This window comes from Andrographis paniculata, unplaced genomic scaffold, assembly GCF_009805555.1.
Source record: "Andrographis paniculata isolate CXL003 unplaced genomic scaffold, ASM980555v1 Contig62END, whole genome shotgun sequence".
In the NCBI taxonomy this organism is placed as follows: Eukaryota; Viridiplantae; Streptophyta; class Magnoliopsida; order Lamiales; family Acanthaceae; genus Andrographis; species Andrographis paniculata.
In genome coordinates, this window is record NW_026137598.1 from 3401073 (window position 1) to 3419994 (window position 18922).

The 18922-nt window shown below is 35.5% G+C and overlaps 2 protein-coding genes and 1 long non-coding RNA gene across 7 annotated transcripts; all 3 read right to left on the reverse strand.

The window, feature by feature from the left end:
- Positions 1-374: 374 nt before the first annotated feature.
- Positions 375-11103, reverse strand: LOC127260530 (protein LATE ELONGATED HYPOCOTYL). Of its 5 annotated transcripts, none has more exons than XR_007840738.1 (8): positions 10840-11103; positions 10146-10640; positions 9933-10044; positions 9655-9716; positions 3770-3991; positions 2110-3591; positions 1511-2015; positions 375-663 (listed from the first exon to the last, which is right to left on the reverse strand). XR_007840738.1 is itself a non-coding variant. In XM_051288286.1 (8 exons), exons 3-8 carry the CDS (start codon positions 10182-10184, stop codon positions 1575-1577), a joined length of 2358 nt encoding a protein of 785 aa, XP_051144243.1. In that variant the 5' UTR covers positions 10185-10315; positions 10615-10634; positions 10840-11102; the 3' UTR covers positions 1237-1574. The 5 variants fall into 5 exon arrangements, 4 of the variants coding, with proteins under 4 accessions (XP_051144243.1, XP_051144240.1, XP_051144241.1 ...); XM_051288286.1 differs by lacking the exon at positions 375-663 and having other exon boundaries at positions 1237-2015; positions 10146-10315; positions 10615-10634; positions 10840-11102; XM_051288283.1 differs by lacking the exon at positions 375-663 and having other exon boundaries at positions 1237-2015; positions 10146-10315; positions 10615-10640; positions 10840-11102.
- Positions 3998-9648, reverse strand: LOC127260531 (uncharacterized). Its single transcript, XR_007840739.1, has 3 exons — positions 9415-9648; positions 4930-8848; positions 3998-4698 (listed from the first exon to the last, which is right to left on the reverse strand). It is a non-coding gene; the product is annotated as an uncharacterized LOC127260531 (long non-coding RNA).
- A 1659-nt stretch (positions 11104-12762) lies between the features above and the next one.
- On the reverse strand, positions 12763-14654 carry LOC127260536 (pentatricopeptide repeat-containing protein At1g09190). The gene has a single exon (XM_051288292.1). It carries the CDS (start codon positions 14609-14611, stop codon positions 13091-13093), a length of 1521 nt encoding a protein of 506 aa, XP_051144249.1. The 5' UTR covers positions 14612-14654; the 3' UTR covers positions 12763-13090.
- Positions 14655-18922: the final 4268 nt, after the last annotated feature.

The following is an 18922-nucleotide window of genomic DNA, read 5'->3' on the forward strand; positions in this document are numbered from 1 at the left end:
ACTAGAAATTTATGTTGGTGTCTTCCTTGAACTTCTCTGATTTTACTTGATTTTGCTTTTTCACATTTTCCTCAACTAATTGGAAAAAAATTCTCTAAACATTCTCCGGAGTCCTTTAAATCTGAGAAAAAATTGCTAGGCATTGTCTTTATTTTCGAAAAAATAAAAAAATATCTTATCACAATCAAAACTATAGTTTGCACTAACCAATACCATGTAGCAATCAAATATCTAATGGAGAAGAAAAGGTCAAAGTTTCGCCTCATCAAATAGGTATTGCTACACTAAGAATTTGACATAAAGATCAAGGGTATAAAAGAAAAGGAAAACTACATCACTAATCATCTAAATAAACTCATCCAACCTGAGGAATGTATAGCAAGTATTAATGAATTATTTCTTGGATGAAAAGTTGTTCATTGTGCAGACTAAACATTCATGGTTAGCTGACATACCGAACTATCTCGCTACCGGACAACTTCCATCATATCATAGTCAAACTTCAAGAAGTGAAAACATCTAGTTAGTGTGGCATAGACTATTTGAGAGGGAGTCATATCTCTATAACATTAGATCAGATGGAATGATCAGTCGATGCACTTCAGAGTCAGAGATTTCCCAAGTTGTTGATGAATGTATACCTTTATGTAGGTGGCCACTTCACTGGACAAAGAATAGCAACAAGAAGTTTACAATCTAGATTTTATTGGCTTACTCTATAAAAAGATGTTGAGTTTTTTCGAAGTCTTGTGGCTGATGTCAAATGTTAGAATATGTCTCCCAAAGGAATGAAATACCTCAAAACATATATTGATAATTGACACCTTAGATGTAAGAGGTATAGATTTCATGAGACTATTTTTGAACTCATTTAGTAAAATCTACATCTTGCTTTTACCCACCCACGATTCAAAGTCAGTGACACATTTCCTCAGATACATAATATTCCAAAGTTTGAAGTCCTCCATACTTTTCAAAAAATTTATTGAATTAATGTGAACAAAGGGAAAATCAGCATCCATGTCTCTCTCCTTAGCAACAACTTAGTGCAAGAGGAATGAAAAGATTTACGAAAGCCTTTCTGAACTAAAAGAAACCTTTCAAATAATACTAAATTCACTTGGCAGAAAACATTAGTTATCTATGCTATCTAGCTAGCTAGAGTGGCAATAATAATAACAATAAATAATTAAATATTGTGCTAACAAATTAACTAATATCAAACCAGCCAAGACATGAAGGAAAGTCTATTTGCTTGGAATAATTTATATATGTCCATCACCCAAGTTTCAGATTCAGAGTTAGGTTTCATGAACCTAAATAGTAAAAGTAAAGAGTGATAGTAATAGTTATAGTTATAGCACACACACCAACACACTTACACCAGACAAGTTCCATGTCATGTTCTTGCAATGAAAATAGAATTTTATGATAGAGATAGACAGACAAATAGAGAATGAACTTAACTTAACTGAACTGAACTGAACTGAATTTCTATGCAACAACTCACCAGCCACAATTGGATTGGATTGGATTGAGATTCCATACTCTTCTCCTCTCCTCTCCTCTCGACGCTATAGAGTAGGGGTAGCAGTAGCGGCCTCTTCCACGCGCAGTCTCTTTGGTCCTTTCTCCTCTTCCTTGCTGCTGTTGGGAGACACCCTAATTTCCTTGGCCTCGACTGAGCACCTCTTGTATGGTTTGAATCCAGCTCGCCGAGGAGCTTTAAGTTTTGCATATCCGAGCCCCAAATTCACTAGTCCCTCCACCTTCTCCTTGTCCTTGTCATCAGTAATCAAAGAGGCATTATGATCAGCAACCCCCTGTTTCTGGGAATAGGTATCATCACGTGCCTGCCCGTTGAGGACCAACTGTACGCCAACGTCACCTTTTTCCTCAGCACCTCCTCCCTGTGTAGAAGAATCTTTCTTGCACTTGATCTTGGGATCAGGTGGAGGTGAAAAACTTTGAGGCAATACTTCTCTGGAGAAGAGTGCCTGGAATGCTAGTCGTCCCTGCATGCAAATTATTCGGGTAACAACAAGAACTAGACGGCATATGCTAGCAGTTTAACCAAAAGTTCTATGTTTGAAGCAGAATGTCTCATACCGTTTCTGACACTTCTTTCCATGAATCATTCACATTGCTGTTGCTTCTAAAGCGCCGATTTAAGAGGTCACCAGCAGAATGAATTACATCAACTTCATCTGAAACTTCTTTACCATTGATATGAATCTCCTCTTTTCCTGTGGTGAGCTTCTCTGATGCATCGGCTTCTACCTCGCTGCTGGAAGGTGTGTTTGATCCGCACGAAGAACGGTCCACCTGCATTTTGTTCTTGGACTTGTTTGCATCATGCAGTTCAGTGCCATCGGCAATTTTTACATTTTCTGCAGCACCTATTTCAACATCCATTTTCTCGCCTCCAGTCCCTTCAGAATCTGATGATGATGGTGTTGGAGACTTCAAAACTGAATTATTATGTTCATGTAAAGTTTTAGAGCTCTCCGGTTCAAGTTGTTGACCACCTAAGCCAGGATCCAGATTAACTTCTGTTCTTTCATCATTAGCAGCTTCAACTTGGCAGCCATTCCCCGCAGATGCAGAAACCATTGATGGAGAGCAGGTAAACCCAGGGTGATATGGAGGACATAAAGGAAGTAGACCATTGGCTGCCCACCATGCTGTTGCAGCGGCTACAGTGGCTGCAGCAATTGCTGCTGTACTAGGAGCTGAACTCATCGGTCTTGATTGAAATGCTCCGTCTGGGGGTGTAGAATGTTCTGCAGGAGCTTTCATGTTTACAAATGGCCACAAGTTTGTGGCAAAGCTTGCTGCAGCATAAGCAGCTGGATTTTGTGACAAAGTAGACACGATAAGGCTTGAAAATGTAGACGACAAGTGCAGAAATGAGAGGTACTCATCTTGATTGTAGATTGGAGCCAAGATAGGCTGATAACTAGGAATTGACTGGTTAATAGAAGATCTTGATGCATTACTGTAATGTTCAGAAGAAGCAGCTGCAGCCAGATTCATAAATAGATTCTGATCACTGTGAAATCCACCCAGCTGCTGAAATGGAGATTCTGTATATGACACGTCAGAGGAGTTATCTTTTCCACTCATTCCCAAGTTTCCATCAAGAATGTGCACAGGGACATGGCGAGGATAGTTCAAGGAGGCTTGGACATCATCAACTGGATATGTGTTGGTATCTTTGTCCTGTCTCGGCTCATCATTTCTTTCTCGATCCATAGATTCCCCATTTAGATGATATGAATCCACAACATTTGAGATGTTGAATGTGGCATTATCCTGTAGAAGCTCTTTATTGTCAGACTTATGCATCTGAAATCCTTTGGCATCACCAGTGACCTGAGACGCAGCAGTTTCATCTTGATTACCCGCTTCTTGGGGGAGTTGGACAAACTGCCTAGAAGAATATGATTTTCTAGTTGCATCAGTTACTGACGAGGTAGTTTCATTTGCTGACACACAAGGAGCTGTTTTGAGAAGAGTGAGAACCACATTACAGTCATCCTTCTCAGGGTATTCAACATTGTTTCCTAATTGCCCTTCATTACAAGGATTCTGGAAGATCATGGCATCAAAGGAAACAAAAGATGTTCATTAGAGTAAAGAAAGTTCGACAAAGTGTTTTTAAGTATCATAGGAACAGGACATGAGCACAAACCGTAATGGCTTGCATGCATTCGTGCTGAGATTAAGTAGATAAACAGAAATTGCCAATGGAAGAAGAGGCATATACCTCGGTTTCTTTATCCAAGGTGACTGTCAATATACTCTGGCAAGAAGAAGAACCTGGTTTAAATATTTTCCCATCCTTGACCTCCACCGGTGACGTACAAGTTCCCACACTTGTCTTTCTAGGATAAGGGTTACTGGGTCTCCTTTTAGGCCGTGGTGGTGGGATTACAATATCAAGATCATGCCCTATGGGAATCCCTTTAACAGTTGCCTCCTTTTCCAACTGGATCATATAAATAAGCAATAAAACATAATGTCAGCAAACATCAATCTCACTAAATAAAAAGCCAGAGTTATCCGTGGCTAAATCATAGATTGTTTGATGACAGATTGTTCTAGAGTTAACAGCCCCAAAAGATCTGTAAGGATGAAGATATTGTGTTCAAAATACAGGCTGTTTATGAAACAGAATATTAGAAACTTCTACAAAACCAAGGAGGTAATCAGTCATGTTTTCCTCTTATTAGTGACTAACAACAGAGAAGGTTCTGAAAACTTGGGCATATTATTTCCGTTCGCTCTCTGCTTGTTATAGATGCCCATTAACGAATCAGAATGTTAGAACATAAAAAAAAAAAAAAAAAAAGTGGTTTAACCAAGTTTTACATTCTGAGGGTCCCACTTTCAGGGGTTTATTCCGCAGAAATTGGTCTAACAATAGTGAGGACTCCCAAGCACATCCTAGCAAGAACTCCTACAGCTCCTGGATAATAACTTTTAGAGAGGTCCAACAAAATGAAGAAGCTAACAATATTATTCCATTTCTTTCCATCTACCAGTAGTTTTGTTGATTCTGCTATCTTTTCATCACTAGCTCAACGTTTTTGACACCAGTTTTGCTCTATGCCAGTCATAAATTGCAGCTAGGTATGGTCAGCTGCAGAGTGATGCAACTTTTGCAACCTTACTGATCCTTGGTATCTCCTGTTCCTGTACTTGTCAAATTTAAACTATATTTATATATACACTTTTGAAAGTTTTGATACTATTCATCAATAGTAGTTTTTTTTTTTTTCTTAAAAAAAAACACATCAATGCATATTTACTTTCAAAAAATATTACATCAATACTCAACTTTTTATTATTTCCAAAAATTTTCAAAACTCCAAAACCCTCTATCTAAGCTCAAAAAATGAAATGCCAAAATAAATCAACCCTTACGTTCATGTGCATCAAGTTAATTTTCCTTCTTGCCTATTCTACCTGAACTTAAGAAAAAAAAAAAATGTAACGGAAAATATTTATGATGTAAATATAGAAACCTGAGTAATTAAACAAGTTTAATCTATGTTAAAAAGAGGTAAATAAAATGCAGACATTTTATGAAAGCACAAGACTACTTTCATCTTTACTTGTATCCTCCAAAAATCTCTATCTAAACTCAAAAAATGAATGCAAAAATAAATCAACCCTTGTGTTCATGTGCATCAAGTTAATTTTACTTCTTGCCTATTCTACCTGAACTTTTAAAATATATATATATATATGTAACAGAAAAAATTTATGAAGTGAATATAGAAACCTGAGTAATTAAACAAGTTTAATCTATGTTAAAAAGAAGTAAATAAAATGCAGACATTTTATGCAAGCACATGACTACTTTCATCTTTACTTGTATCCTCCAAATCCAGGGAGTTTGGGGCCTTCACATAAGAACCAGGAATCTAGCAGGGAAATTATTGCCGATGATACATAACAATTTAGAATTCAGACATTATGAGTCCAGTAATTTCAGTCAAGCTTGACTTCATACATATCCTTCGAAATCATGTTCAAATTTAGAGTTAAAATATTACTTCGACCATTCTCCTGATGATGTTAACCTAACCATTACAATTTACGACACAAAAAAAATAATGGTTATATTTCCTTTGTCCACATGTTCCCGAAATTGTGTTCATTATGAATGACACCTTTTGGGAGTTTGATTACAAATTTGATAAATGAAAAGTAAAACAGATGATTAAATGCAAATGGTCATGACTCATCATTATCTGAGAAAGGCCTATATATGTTTTATAATGTAAAGCAATGCAAGGCCGTAGAAATATGCAAATCTTGTTTAATAACTTGCACCAATTTTCATTCTCAAATTAAAGAAATGCATTTTTAGTATATCCATATATACACACTGTTGAAAGAATACATTTAAAAATTTTAAGTTAAGAAATATTTACGGCATCTTTTTCTATTGATGTTATGGTAACAGATAGTAAAATTTTGAAACAGCTTCTGAACATGAACTCAGTGAAAATCAAACAACCAGCTATAGACTAAATTATCTAGATGGGTGAATAGCTTGCACTGGTCATCTTTCATAACAATACAAACACTAATGGGACCTAACTAAGAATTTTAAAGAAAATGGAAAAAATATTTCTTGAAATATGCATAATATGATTGTAAGTAAAAAGATTTATCATTATAATACTCCCTCCGTCCCACATACCGTGTCTGCTGCACTGTAGACACGGTATTTTAGGAGGGGTGTAATTAGTAGATAATTAAAAATATATTAGTAAAATAATTATCTTATAATATAAATAATTATAAATTAAGATTAAGATAACTAATTAGTTTAATTAAAATTAAAAAGTTTAAAATGAGATTAAAGTGTATAATCATTTTCCAGAAAAGGAAAGTGACATGGAATGTAGGACGGACAGAAACGACAACGTGGACATGGTATGTGGGATGGAGGGAGTAGTAATAATAATAATAATAATAATAATAATAATAAGAGTTATTAAATGAAATAAGATCTTAAATTAAAAAAGGAATATGTTGGAGGAGGTTATACCAAAAAACTATCGAAGAGGAAGAACTCCAGAATAATAGAGTATTAAGGGTGTGTTTGTTTTGGGGTTTGGATTTTGAGTTGGGATTTGAATAGTAAAAATTTTGAATTTGAATAGTTGTATGATGTGATATAAATAGGTGTTAATGTGATGTTTTGAATGTAAAATTGATTTTTAGTACTCCCTCCGTCCCACATAATTTGTCTCTATTTTCTATTTTCGTCTGTCCCACATAATTTGTCCTTTCTTTTTTTGGAAAATTGATTATACACTTTAATCATTTTAAAATTTAAATTTTAAATTTTTTTAATTTTAATTAAAATATTTAGTTATCTTAATCTTAATCTATAATTATTTTTACTAATACACTTCTTAATTACTTACTAATTATATTTTACCTAAACTCTCGTATCTATAGTAATGCGTCCATCTTATCTAGGACGGAGGGAGTATAATATAAAAAATGAAAAATAGGTGTTTGATTTGTTATTTTTTAGGGAAAAAAATGGGATGAATAGTGTATTTGGGGGAGAATCCCCAAACAAACACACCCTAAAAAGATTTTTACAGAACCAATAATGTAATTTCCAAAAAAGTCTGGTACTAGTGACTTGTTACTGTACTAAATAGTTCTATCAATCCTGCTAGGGAGTAGTGTCGCTTTGGTGAAGGGAAGACACCACATAATCAGGAATTGGAAATAATAAATAAATATAATATACACATTAGTGACTGCTAGACCGCGGAGGCCAGTAGCAGGTATAGAGAATGATTCTGAAATTCCTGGATACTTAGAAATTTCTTTATAGACCAACTAGCTGATAAAGTCATGCATTCTGAATGACAAGCAGCGAACTATATCGACAAAAACACGATGGTTTTGGTAGTTTAATAGTGGGAAACAGTCAAGAGACATTTAGTGCTAAAAGAATGAATCAATCACAGACAAAATAGTTTGCACAGTTACCTTGGAGGGACTTTTGAAACAACGAAAGAAACCTCTGAAGGTGCAAGTTGATACATGCAGACTCAGATCAAAGCATGATCGGCATTGTTGGAATGAACATAAGCAAAGGTTTACATGATATGCTATACAACTTATACAACTCAATTAAATAAGCAATGATCTTGTAGGTGTTTCAAAATGAAGTTAGGCATCGAAAAGTTTGATTCTAGGCTAGTAGAAAATGATATTTAAGGGCGGTAGATTGTTAAGCTTATAACTCAGAATTCTATTAGGCCGGATTTTTTTAACTTTGGAGAGGATGTTTTCTTATGAAGCAATTAGTCATGCACAAGAATTACCCTATGTAGAAACTTACTTTGGAAAAGAACTTAACTTGTACTTTACAGAAATACTAACCTTCCTACAAAAGCATGTTATACTCGATTATAGTTTTGTGTTGGCAAGGATAATCCAAGACCATAATGAGATGTTTATATTGACATGCACCCACTTTACACTAAAGAGAGTAATCTTGTGACGAATTCAACTATAAACGGGAGATTTGCTATCAGAAAATCCTTGCATATCCATTGAAAATATAATTGAATTTTCCCTGGTTAAATTAGTGGATTTTCATACTCTCTTGCTTGTGGATGTAGTTTCATGTAAATCTTGTGCATACTGAAAATCTTCAATTTAGAGGTTTCGATCCCTTAGTCAGAATCAAGCACTACAGCGTAGAAAAATTACCCTAATGCAGATAATATCTTAGTCGCTTTATTTTAAGGGTGTGTTTGTTTGGAGGTTTGGATGTTGGGTTTGAGATTTGAATAGTAAAAATTTTGGAATTGGTATAGTTGTATGATGTAATATAAATAGGTGATGATGTGATGTTTTGAATGTAAAATTATTCTTTTGTATAATATCAAAAATAAAAAATAGGTATTTTATTTGATGTTTTGGGGAAAAAATTTGGTAAATAGTAAAATTTTGTTAAAATCCTTCAAACAAACACTAGTTTTGCACTCGAGCAAATATCTCCTATTAATCATATATCAAGATGGATAGTTATATTGTGATCTTTAACCAAATTGGGAGAACAGACACATACCATTAACATAGCACTTAATTGATCAAAATATCATAAAAAAAAGGGATTGTTAGCATGAATACTGACTCAAGAGAAGAGAAAGCACAACACTTGTGGTAGACTCCACTAAACAGCACACAATTCTATTTTTCTTTGTCATCTACATAATGTGCCAGTATCTCATTTTTTATATATTTCTCGGTACCGTTATGCATCTTAATCACATATACCACCATGGTAAAAAACCTGAAAAATCATGCACCTAAAGATCAAACAGGGGACGGACCAATATCAACAAAACAGAAATGATTAATGTATGCTTGTGACAGTGCATCACATGGATTGCACAGCCATGCACTTGTGGTTATTTGTTCTAATAAAAGCATAATAGTAGTATAGTACAACAATCAATTTCCAGATTGAATTAATTTAGAAATAATTAATAGTATTTTTTCACTTTATATCATTTTTATATTATTTGTTTTGGATTTCAATTATATTCTTAGTTGTCATCTACGTTGATTTTGTTAGATTTAATTTATGCCAACTTCTATAACCATAAATCTACTAACATTTCCCAACAAAAGTCCAAGGTGTTAAATTTCAAGAAAGCTAAGAGATAGTGTTTCTTTAGTGTTTTGGGGTGGGGTGTTTTAGATTATTTTGGAAATAGTAAGAAAAGTGAATTGAACACATGTTTTAATGTGATGTTTTGAATAGAGAAACTATTTTGATGTAATATTTTACAAAAATAATAGTAATAAGTTTTTAGATGTGATGTTTTATAATATTGAAAACACAAAGAAACACACCTAAATCTCCAACCCAGTGTCCCTAGTCTTGATGTTTCTCACAATCATTGGTAAGATCTCATTGAAGAATTTCATGCTATGAAACAAAGTGCCAGGATGAAAGCTATCAAATCATTTCTTTTGACAGATTAACATGCGTACTTTCATCAAGCACTTACTGCCAGGATGAAAGCTATAACAAAGCAAAAGATACTGGTACATATTGCAAACAAGATTGAAAGAAAAGACAGTATAATTGACCTTGGTAAAGAATTTCTGTGCATGGCTTCTGATTTGCACAGCAGTTTTGGTTCCTACATGTTCTGCACCATCACCAAACACCAAAGAAAAATAAAAATATGTATACAAGAATTATAATTATAATGAATGGACGTACGCATCTGAAAACAACACTAAGTGGGTCTATTGCAAAAATACCAAATTGGATTCGATTAAAAAAGGAAGCATGTAAATGACATGAAAACGATTGTATTTTCACAAATTGATATCGCCCATAAAATAAGCAAAATAAAAACAACCTTCTATTCTCTGCCAAGCACGGCCATAGAGCTTGAGGGCCTCTAGAAACCTCTTATGTTCCTCATCAGTCCATCGTTCACGCTGCTTTGTGATTGTGTAAGGCTTCCTTGTCTGCCATGGAAGATTGAATTTGATGGATCTTTACTAAGAGACTTCAAGATTTAGAGAGCAATTAATAGTGACTACAAGAACTTCAATAACTTTAAGACGACCTTAATAACAAGGTCTTCTCCAGATGAATAAGGGTCCATCTAAACAGAGGACCGGGGCTTATGCTTCAGATACAGGGGACACTTTCGTTCATTTCTCTCAACAACAATGCCAAATAGCTTGGCCGTAGTGATAGTAGTTATGGATGAGACCTGATCAAGAAACACTAAAACTGCAAAAAGAAAAAACTCAACAAAAAAAATAGGTCGAGAATATGCCTCTTTCCGATCATGAAATCTTCATAAGCAGGTTCTTTCCTTTTTTTTCTTTTTCTTTTTTTCATTCAATATGAACATCGGAGCAATATTAGAACAACGCAACTCCGAGACAAATAAACATGCCTTTATTTTTTAAGAAAAACAAAATTCAAGTGAAGACGAAAAGCGAGAAAAAAGGTGTAAGACGCATCTCTGAATTCAAAAGTAGCAATTGTAAAAATAGCTTGTACTTAATTCCTTCCAGAATCCTCACCAAAACAAACCGCTTGTGGCCTTAAGCTTCAAATCCAATCCAGAATAACAACGAACATACATAAACACAAGCAAAACAAGAAAAAAGCACCCAATCGGTAAGGTCGAACAGACAAGGACTCAGTTAACCACCGAAAACGTGAACTTAAAAAAAAAAAAAAAAAAAATTAATAATAATAAGTACCACCATCATCTGCTCGCTATAAAATTCCCCAAACAGGGCTACCTTCGAAAATGTCCATGGCAAGAAATTACACAGCAAAGTCCAAGCCTTCCCAGATCATGCATGAAGTAAACCCAATCAAAAGCTCATTAATGCCGGATCCAAACCTCGTCAAAGCTACCCAAAAACTTGGAATCAAAACGATGAATCACAGGAGCAGTAGCAGCTGAGAAGTAGGGGAGCAGAGAGAAGAGAAGAGAAGAATCGAAGAGACAACCGTCGTTAGTTTATACTTTTTCAGCAATCGAAGAGACCAGAAAAATTGTGAGCCACTAGAAAATATGTCGCGGATTTGAGTTTTATAAAAAATTAAAAAAAAAAAAAAATGCAGAAAATAAGGGTTTTTATTTGAGGCCAGAGAGCAAGCAGACATTGGGGATAGGGGTTAGGGCAGGAGAGGCGCGACATGTGGCAGATAATTAGTGGCTCAACGACCAATTCCAGAAGCCACTGGGTCCCACTTTGCACTTTTCTTTGTATTTTTTTATATATAATTTTTATTTTTTATTGTATTTTTGAGGGAGCTCTCATATCCACCACAAACTCGGAGTTTGGCACAGATTGGAGACTCGCCACTGAGTTCACTCGCTGCCATCAGTGGGCCCTATATATATATATATATTATATATTAGATTGAATTAATCATTGTGTTACTTTTCCAAATATATCTATATATATTAGATAATCAATTTTCACTTATTTGTTATTATTTATATTTTTTTAAAAAATTAAATCAAATATATTATTTTCTTACAAAATATCAAATAAAATGCCTTTTGTATACAAATTTAATTATATTAATATTTTATAAATATGTAATTTAATAGACGAGTATAAAGTTTATTTTATTTAGGAATGAAGAAATTTATCGAACATATTAAAATACCAATTTATCAGTATTGTATTGTGTTGAAAATATCAAAAATTTCGGTACGATATTAGTATGAATTTTCTTAGAAAATTCAATATTTTAATATGATATCATACTGATATTATTTTTATTAAATAATTTAATTATTAATATAAATAATAATTATTATTAATTTTTTAAATCAAAACAAAAAATATGCAGACTATTATCCTAAATTCTTAAATCTAATATACAATTTTTACACTACAATATACAACTCGCACCTCCAACACAATCCTAAATTTAATTTTCGACGACACCAGTCCTCCTCTAAGTCCAAACTCCTACCCCGGTGACGTTAGCCTTTGGCCACCCTCTCCTATTGACGCCGGCCGCCGCTGGCTACAGTCTGTCAGCGGGGAGGGCGGCAGCTGGTTTGTTGTTTCCCTTTAAATGTAATAAACTATGAACTAAAAAATTGAATTTTTTTTTTTCAATATAATTGTGGTGGAGATGATAATATTTTTAAATTTTTTTAAAATTTAAAATTATATTTTCGGTATAATCGGTATCGTATCGAAAGTGAAAATTTCGATGTAAACAGTATATATTGATACCGTACCGAAAATTTCAATATATCAATTTTCAGTATGTCGAAACTTTATATATTTATACCATACCGAAAACTTCAGTACGTCATCGTCGGCATAGATCCTATATCATCCCTAAATTTATTCATGACGTTGTACGTTATCGGCCAGTATAAAAAATAAAGATATTTGATATTCAAGTGTAAAGTACTTTTACTAGAAAAAACGGCTAAGTTTTACTCGGACAGCAAATATAGCTGAACTGAGACACATGAAGTACTAGAATTAGTTTTAGTTGGGGGGTGGGTGCGGGGGGGGTGGTTGAATATATTTTTTACTTATCTCTATAGAACAATTGATTTCGATTTAGTCAATATTCCTATATATTACTTTAGTTTTCATCTCTTTTCTTCAATTTACACTAAACAGAGGAGAACAAATTAAAGTCCATCTTTGTAGCACAAATATATGGAAGGCTCTTCTACATCTATATATATATACAGCAGCTTGCAATTCTTTATATTAGTCTAAAGATAACCTGCTTTACAAAAAAAAAAAAAAATAGAAATTCAGATCTAACATTGAAATTTGGTTAAACATAAGTGATGTCGACTTTTCTTAGTTTACCCAAATATTTTGGGCATAAGCACTTTGGGTAGACCCGATCGAATCTGACACACCACTAGGTCATCCTTACGGGAATATCAAATCGTCTATATTTTTTTCTACATGTGGTGGAACAGATATTTGGTAGCATTCAACCAAACTAACTATCCCCGGAACAACACTCTCACTCCAACTATCGCCCTCGCCGTCATCCCACGACGCTCTGCCCGACATTCTTATACACACAATTCCCTTTCATCATCATCCTCACCTCCTCAACACCTTTCCAATCTCCCTTCTCAGCATAAATATTCGACAAAAACACATAGTTTTTTGAGTTCCCGGGTTCAAGATCGATCAGCTCCTTCACCACACTCTCCGCAACCTCCAGTTCCCCACTTGTCTGGCATGCACTAAGCAAAGCACCCCATACTCTAACAACATCAGCATTAACATTAACATTAGCAATAGTCTCATCCTTCACCTTCGGCATTTTTAAGATCAACTCATAAGCCTCCTTCACACAACCATTACGCCCGAGTAGATACACCATACACCCATAGTGCTCCGCTTTCGGCTCTACATTGTAATCCACACTCATTGAAGCAAAGAAACCTCGACCCCTTTCCACTAGCCCAGCGTGCACGCAACATGCCAAAACCCCAACAAGTGTGCTGTCATTTGGAGGTACACCACAGCCTCCATTTGTCTTCATCATCTTTTCAAAAAAGTGCACCCCAAGCTCACCCTCCCCATTCAATGCCAATCCCGAAATCATTGTATTCCAAGAAACCACATTCTTGCAAGGCATTTCATCGAACACTTCAAGTGCTTTGGATAATTCGCCGCACTTGCAGTAGAAGTCCACCAATGCATTGCCCACGGAGACGAATTCGTGCAAAAGGCCTGTCGATTTGACGTAGGAGTGAAGGCTCTTCCCGACTTCAACTTCCCCTAAACGAGTGCAGATTGGCAAAACAGTTATGACAGTAACTTCATCAAGCTCGAAAGATTGGTTTTGCTGCATCTCAGTGAAGAGCTTCAAAGCATCACTGTCGCGGTTGCTCTGTGCTAAACACGAAATCATTGTGTTCCAAGAAGCAACATTCCTGAATTCACCCATTCGTCGAAACAGATTCAATCCGGTTTCAACGGAACCAGTCCTGCAATACCCACGAATCATCAAGTTCCAAATGATCACGTCCCGTTGAGGCATTGCGTCGAACACCTTCTCGGCATCTCCCATTCTGTCACAATTCACGAACAGCTCGACTAACCCGACTCTAATGGCGCCAAATCGCTCGAACCCTAGCGCCATAACATCCTTGTAAACCTGAAGCCCCAAATGGAGGTCAAAGAGATTGGCGCAAGCCTTGAGCAGTGGCGCAAGGGTAAATTGGTCGGGCCAAATGCAGCGGCGTTTCATGGCGGAGAATGTGGCAATGGAGCCGTGGAAGGGCCCGCAGATGGAGAAGCCCTTGATGACGGAGTTGAAGAGGAAAATGTTGGGGTTGGGCGATTGATGAAATACCCGGACAGCGTAGGGCATTTGGGAGAGGGAGCTGCATACGGAGGTGAAGTGGGAGAGGAGCTGGTTGGAGTGGTGGAGGTTGTGGCGTAGGAATTGGGCATGGATTTCGCGGAGGCGGATCCGTGTTTCGCGGCCATGGAGAAGGCGGAGTAGCCGCCGCTCCACCGCTCGCCCCCCACCGCCTCTGCTCATGCTCATTTCATAGTTTCCTCATGCTCCATCCATCTTTCACTTCGCTTCATGTTAATTCATTATTATGATTATTCTCTTCTCTTGGGTCTATTTTATGTCCACATTAAATAAACTTCGGGCCGAACTTAATACCCTGCAATCTAGGCCCGACAAAAAAAATAACATTAGGAGAACTAGAGGCGTCGGGATTTAACAAACTATAACCTCACGATCACAAGTTCACTCTCCATCTATTTTTCTTTCTCTTGTTTGGAGAATAGATAAGTAAACAAAAATATGTACATATCTCTAAATCCTAAACCCTAAACCTTAAACAGTTTTCTCGTATGTATTTTTCTTGGTAAAAATTTTGAGATAATACTAATAAGACATCAATTTTGGTTCTATTATAAACTAATCGTCAATTTTGATCCCGTTATAAAATATTTTAATCACCACTAAAAAAATTAACGGCAACGCTGATGTGGACATGACATATACATATGATATGTGATTTTGACCGATCACTGCCGTATTTACTAAATTTAGCCGTGTATAAACCATAAAAAATAAATCGAAACATGGCCGTGTTCCAAAACCACGTACATCTCAGGTGGGTTTTTGTTTGATGATTTCTAATTCTTTGTTTCGCATTCTTCAAGCTCGATCCGGTAAGAAAACTCGAAGATTCAGAATATTCAATAGACGGATTAGATTGATGCAGTCCGGTGTCCTTGAACCATTCTCCATAGAAGATGAGCTTCAACACTTCCCATCTGACAACGATGATGACCTGGAATCATCATTTAACTACATCGAATTAGAGCTTCTAGCCTTGGGTTTCAATTGAGACGACTTCCTTTCAAGATTGATTTCTTTCGATGACATTCTTGACCCGACATCGCTCAAAAAAGTCGAGCTACTTTCTCCTCAACTCCAACACGGTCAAAAACTTCTCTTCGACTCCACCAATAAAGCATTACAACATATCGTTTTCGACTCTGGTTCGCTTTGAAGGGGAGGATCTTATTCATGAGGTATGGAAATCAATCTAATGTCTCTTCTAGTCTCCCAAGAATGACTCTTATGATCATCTAACAGTAAATGACGACAACAACTCCGGAGAGCGGATGAACCTCAAGCATGGACGGAGCGAGGTAGGGGCTAGGGGGCAACTGCCCTCCAGCCCATTTTTTTAATTAATAAAAATATATTTTAAAATTTAATTATGTAATTTTGCTCTCCGATTCAAATTTCTTATTCTATTTTACAGTGTAAATAGAAATCAAAAGAGATAGAGTGACTTAAAATAATCGACAAGTTGGTTCTTACAATTTTATTTATTTTTATTTTTTTCATACACAAAAAGGCCAAACTATCTTATTAAATTTTTTAAAAAAAAATTGAAAATTAACAGCTAAAAATATGTTGAAATTGAAATAAAAGAGTAGAATAAAATAAACCGACATAACAATTCGTCCTCCTTCTCCCAGTTCGGAAGCTAGTTCCGCCACTGACCTCAAGGCTGAGCTTGAGCTTGTTTGTTCAGAAATGGGGGAAGTTGTCAGTTGTTTGGGCTACGGAAAAGAAAGTTGATTTTAAATTATGAAACATACAGTAAAAAAATAGAGGAAAAAAAAAAAATCAAACCCACTTGAGACGTACATAACCGTATTGTTTGTTCAATTTATTTTTTATTGTTTATACACGGCCGTATTCGGTCAAGATCAGATTCCACATCAAATTTTGTTAGGTCTATGCCAACGCTGTTAATTTTTTTAATAGTTGACCAAAAGTAATTATGATTTTTTTTATAGCGGGACCATATTTCTACTTTTTTGTTCCTATTTTTATTTCTCTTTTATGGTTATTTTACTAAAAATAAGAAAATACTCCCTCCGTCTCATACAAGGTGCAACATTTGCTTTGGACACGGATTTTTAGGTGAATAGTATTAAGTAAGATAATTTAGAAATTAGGTGATGTGATGAAGAGATAAATGTATATTTTTATTTTATTTTTTTAAATTTGGGTGATGTGATAGATAAAATGTGGGATAAAAATTAAATATAATTAATTATTTCCTATTTTGAAACTATTGTAGGGTGTTTGGGATATACCAAAAAAAAATGTTGCGGATGTTTGGACGTAGAGAGTAAAATTTTAGAGTGGAACATACTAATTCAAACCACTCGGGATACATCAATCGCTAGAATAAAAAACTTGTTCCACTTGCACTTTCACCGCAAGCAATTCAAGGCTAAAATCCTTTTTTCTTTTTATCTTTGAATTCATTGCATAACATTTAAATTCAAATGCAATTTCAAAAGAGAATACAATACTAATTCTCATTTTTTCAAATTTTACAATCGACTACAACGAGATATCTAATAGCACGAACAAGAAACGCTAAACAATTACAATCAAATAAGAGCTAAAAAAAGCTCTGGTGTCGCTTTGAACAACTTCTGTAGAGCCCATTGTAACGTGTCCGGAAGCTGACACGCCCGGCGCCTAGGTCACGCCCGCGCTGAGGCCCAGACCAGCCGTCCCCTATGCGCAACACGCTCGGGATATACCATACAGTATAGGAGAATCATGCGGAACACGTACCTGCACCAAGATATGGGTCATTAGTCGGCCGTACAGGACAGGGGCTCGCACACATGGGACGGACTATGGCCGAAAACCAGAGGCAAGAATGTCAGCCCGTGACAAAATCCCCCACTTCAAGTCGCAAACGCCCTCATGCGACACTACTTGAGTGCACTGACGTTGTTTCTTGCATCCTCAGTATGCCTCCGCCGAACCTTTTCCTGCATACCATTCTTTGGGTGCTCACCAACAGCCAGCGAGGTCTTTTGCCATAATCCACATGTGACCCAAATTCCGTTGCGCATCTCCACACACCATCCGGGACATCCTTTGTTGCGGCTTGTGCGATTCTCGCCCGATGATCGTCATTAATGTGGTTTTTCCCCCACGAACAAAGCTCGGCCCTCTTGACCTTTTCAGCAACGTCGAGCATACTCTTCATCCTTGGGATGTCCAGTTATCTTAGGACATGCTCTTCCTTGACGTGCTCGGCAACGTCGGACTGTCCAGTTACCTTAGGACATGATCATCCTTGACGTGCCCACCGACATGCTCCTTGACTCGAGACATGCCCACTTTGTCGCTTCGTTCGCTACCAGCGTCAAGGTCCGCTCTGATACCATATGTAACGTGTCAAGAAGTTGACACGCCCGGCGCCTAGGCCACGCCCGCGCTGAGGCCTAGACCAGCCGTCCCCTATGCACAACACGCCCGGGATATACCATACAATATGGGATAATAATGTGGAACACGTATTTGCACCAAGATATGGGTCATTATTCGGCCGTACAGGACAAGGGTTCGCACATATGGGACAAACTATGATCGAGAACCAAGGGTAGGAATATCAGCCTGTGACACTATGGTAGAGCATGCCACGTGATAGCACTGAGGTCACGAACAAGAAAGTTGTTGCTAAACTAGAAGTTTTCAAAGTTATGCATATTTTTTTTTGGATTGTTATTAAAAAATATATTATATTTTTTTTAACAAAAAGTACATTATTATTTTTATTATAAAAAATAATAATTATAGTAAACTTTTATTAAAATCAATGTCCAAACATTTGAGCAAATGACCGAGGGAGTATATATTTTATCAATTTACAAAAATTTAATATAAATAATTATTTTTAATATTATCAATACAATTTATGTATTTAACACAAAAATAAAAATATTTAATTTGATATTATAATAAAAAAAAATAGTTAATAGTAAAATTCGGGCAAAAATCCCCAACCAAACACACAATATTTTCATCTTAATTTTTTTTTTCTTTGTTGCATTATATACTACTCTCTCCGTCTCATATTGTGTTTCTTGGTTACTGGAGACACGACAATTTATGATAATTATAATTAGTAGATAATTAAGAATATATTAGTAAAAATAATTAATAATATAAATCATTATAGATTAAGAATAAGATGACTAATCAGTTTAATTAACATTTAAAATGAAATTAAGATGCTTAATCATTTTTTTTTTATAAAAAGAAAGTGATATTAGATGTGGGACAAAAACGATAACATAAACAATGATATATGGGACGGATGGAGTAATTATTTTAAAATATCTACTTTTACTTAAGTTATAATTTTATAATTTTATAATAATTAATTCGTTTATATAAATATATTACTTCATTTATTTTTGGAATTAATCTATTTTTTTATTCTCTCATTAAATTTAGTTTCGGTTTCTTAAAGTAATCACTAACAATCAATAATTTAAATTAAAA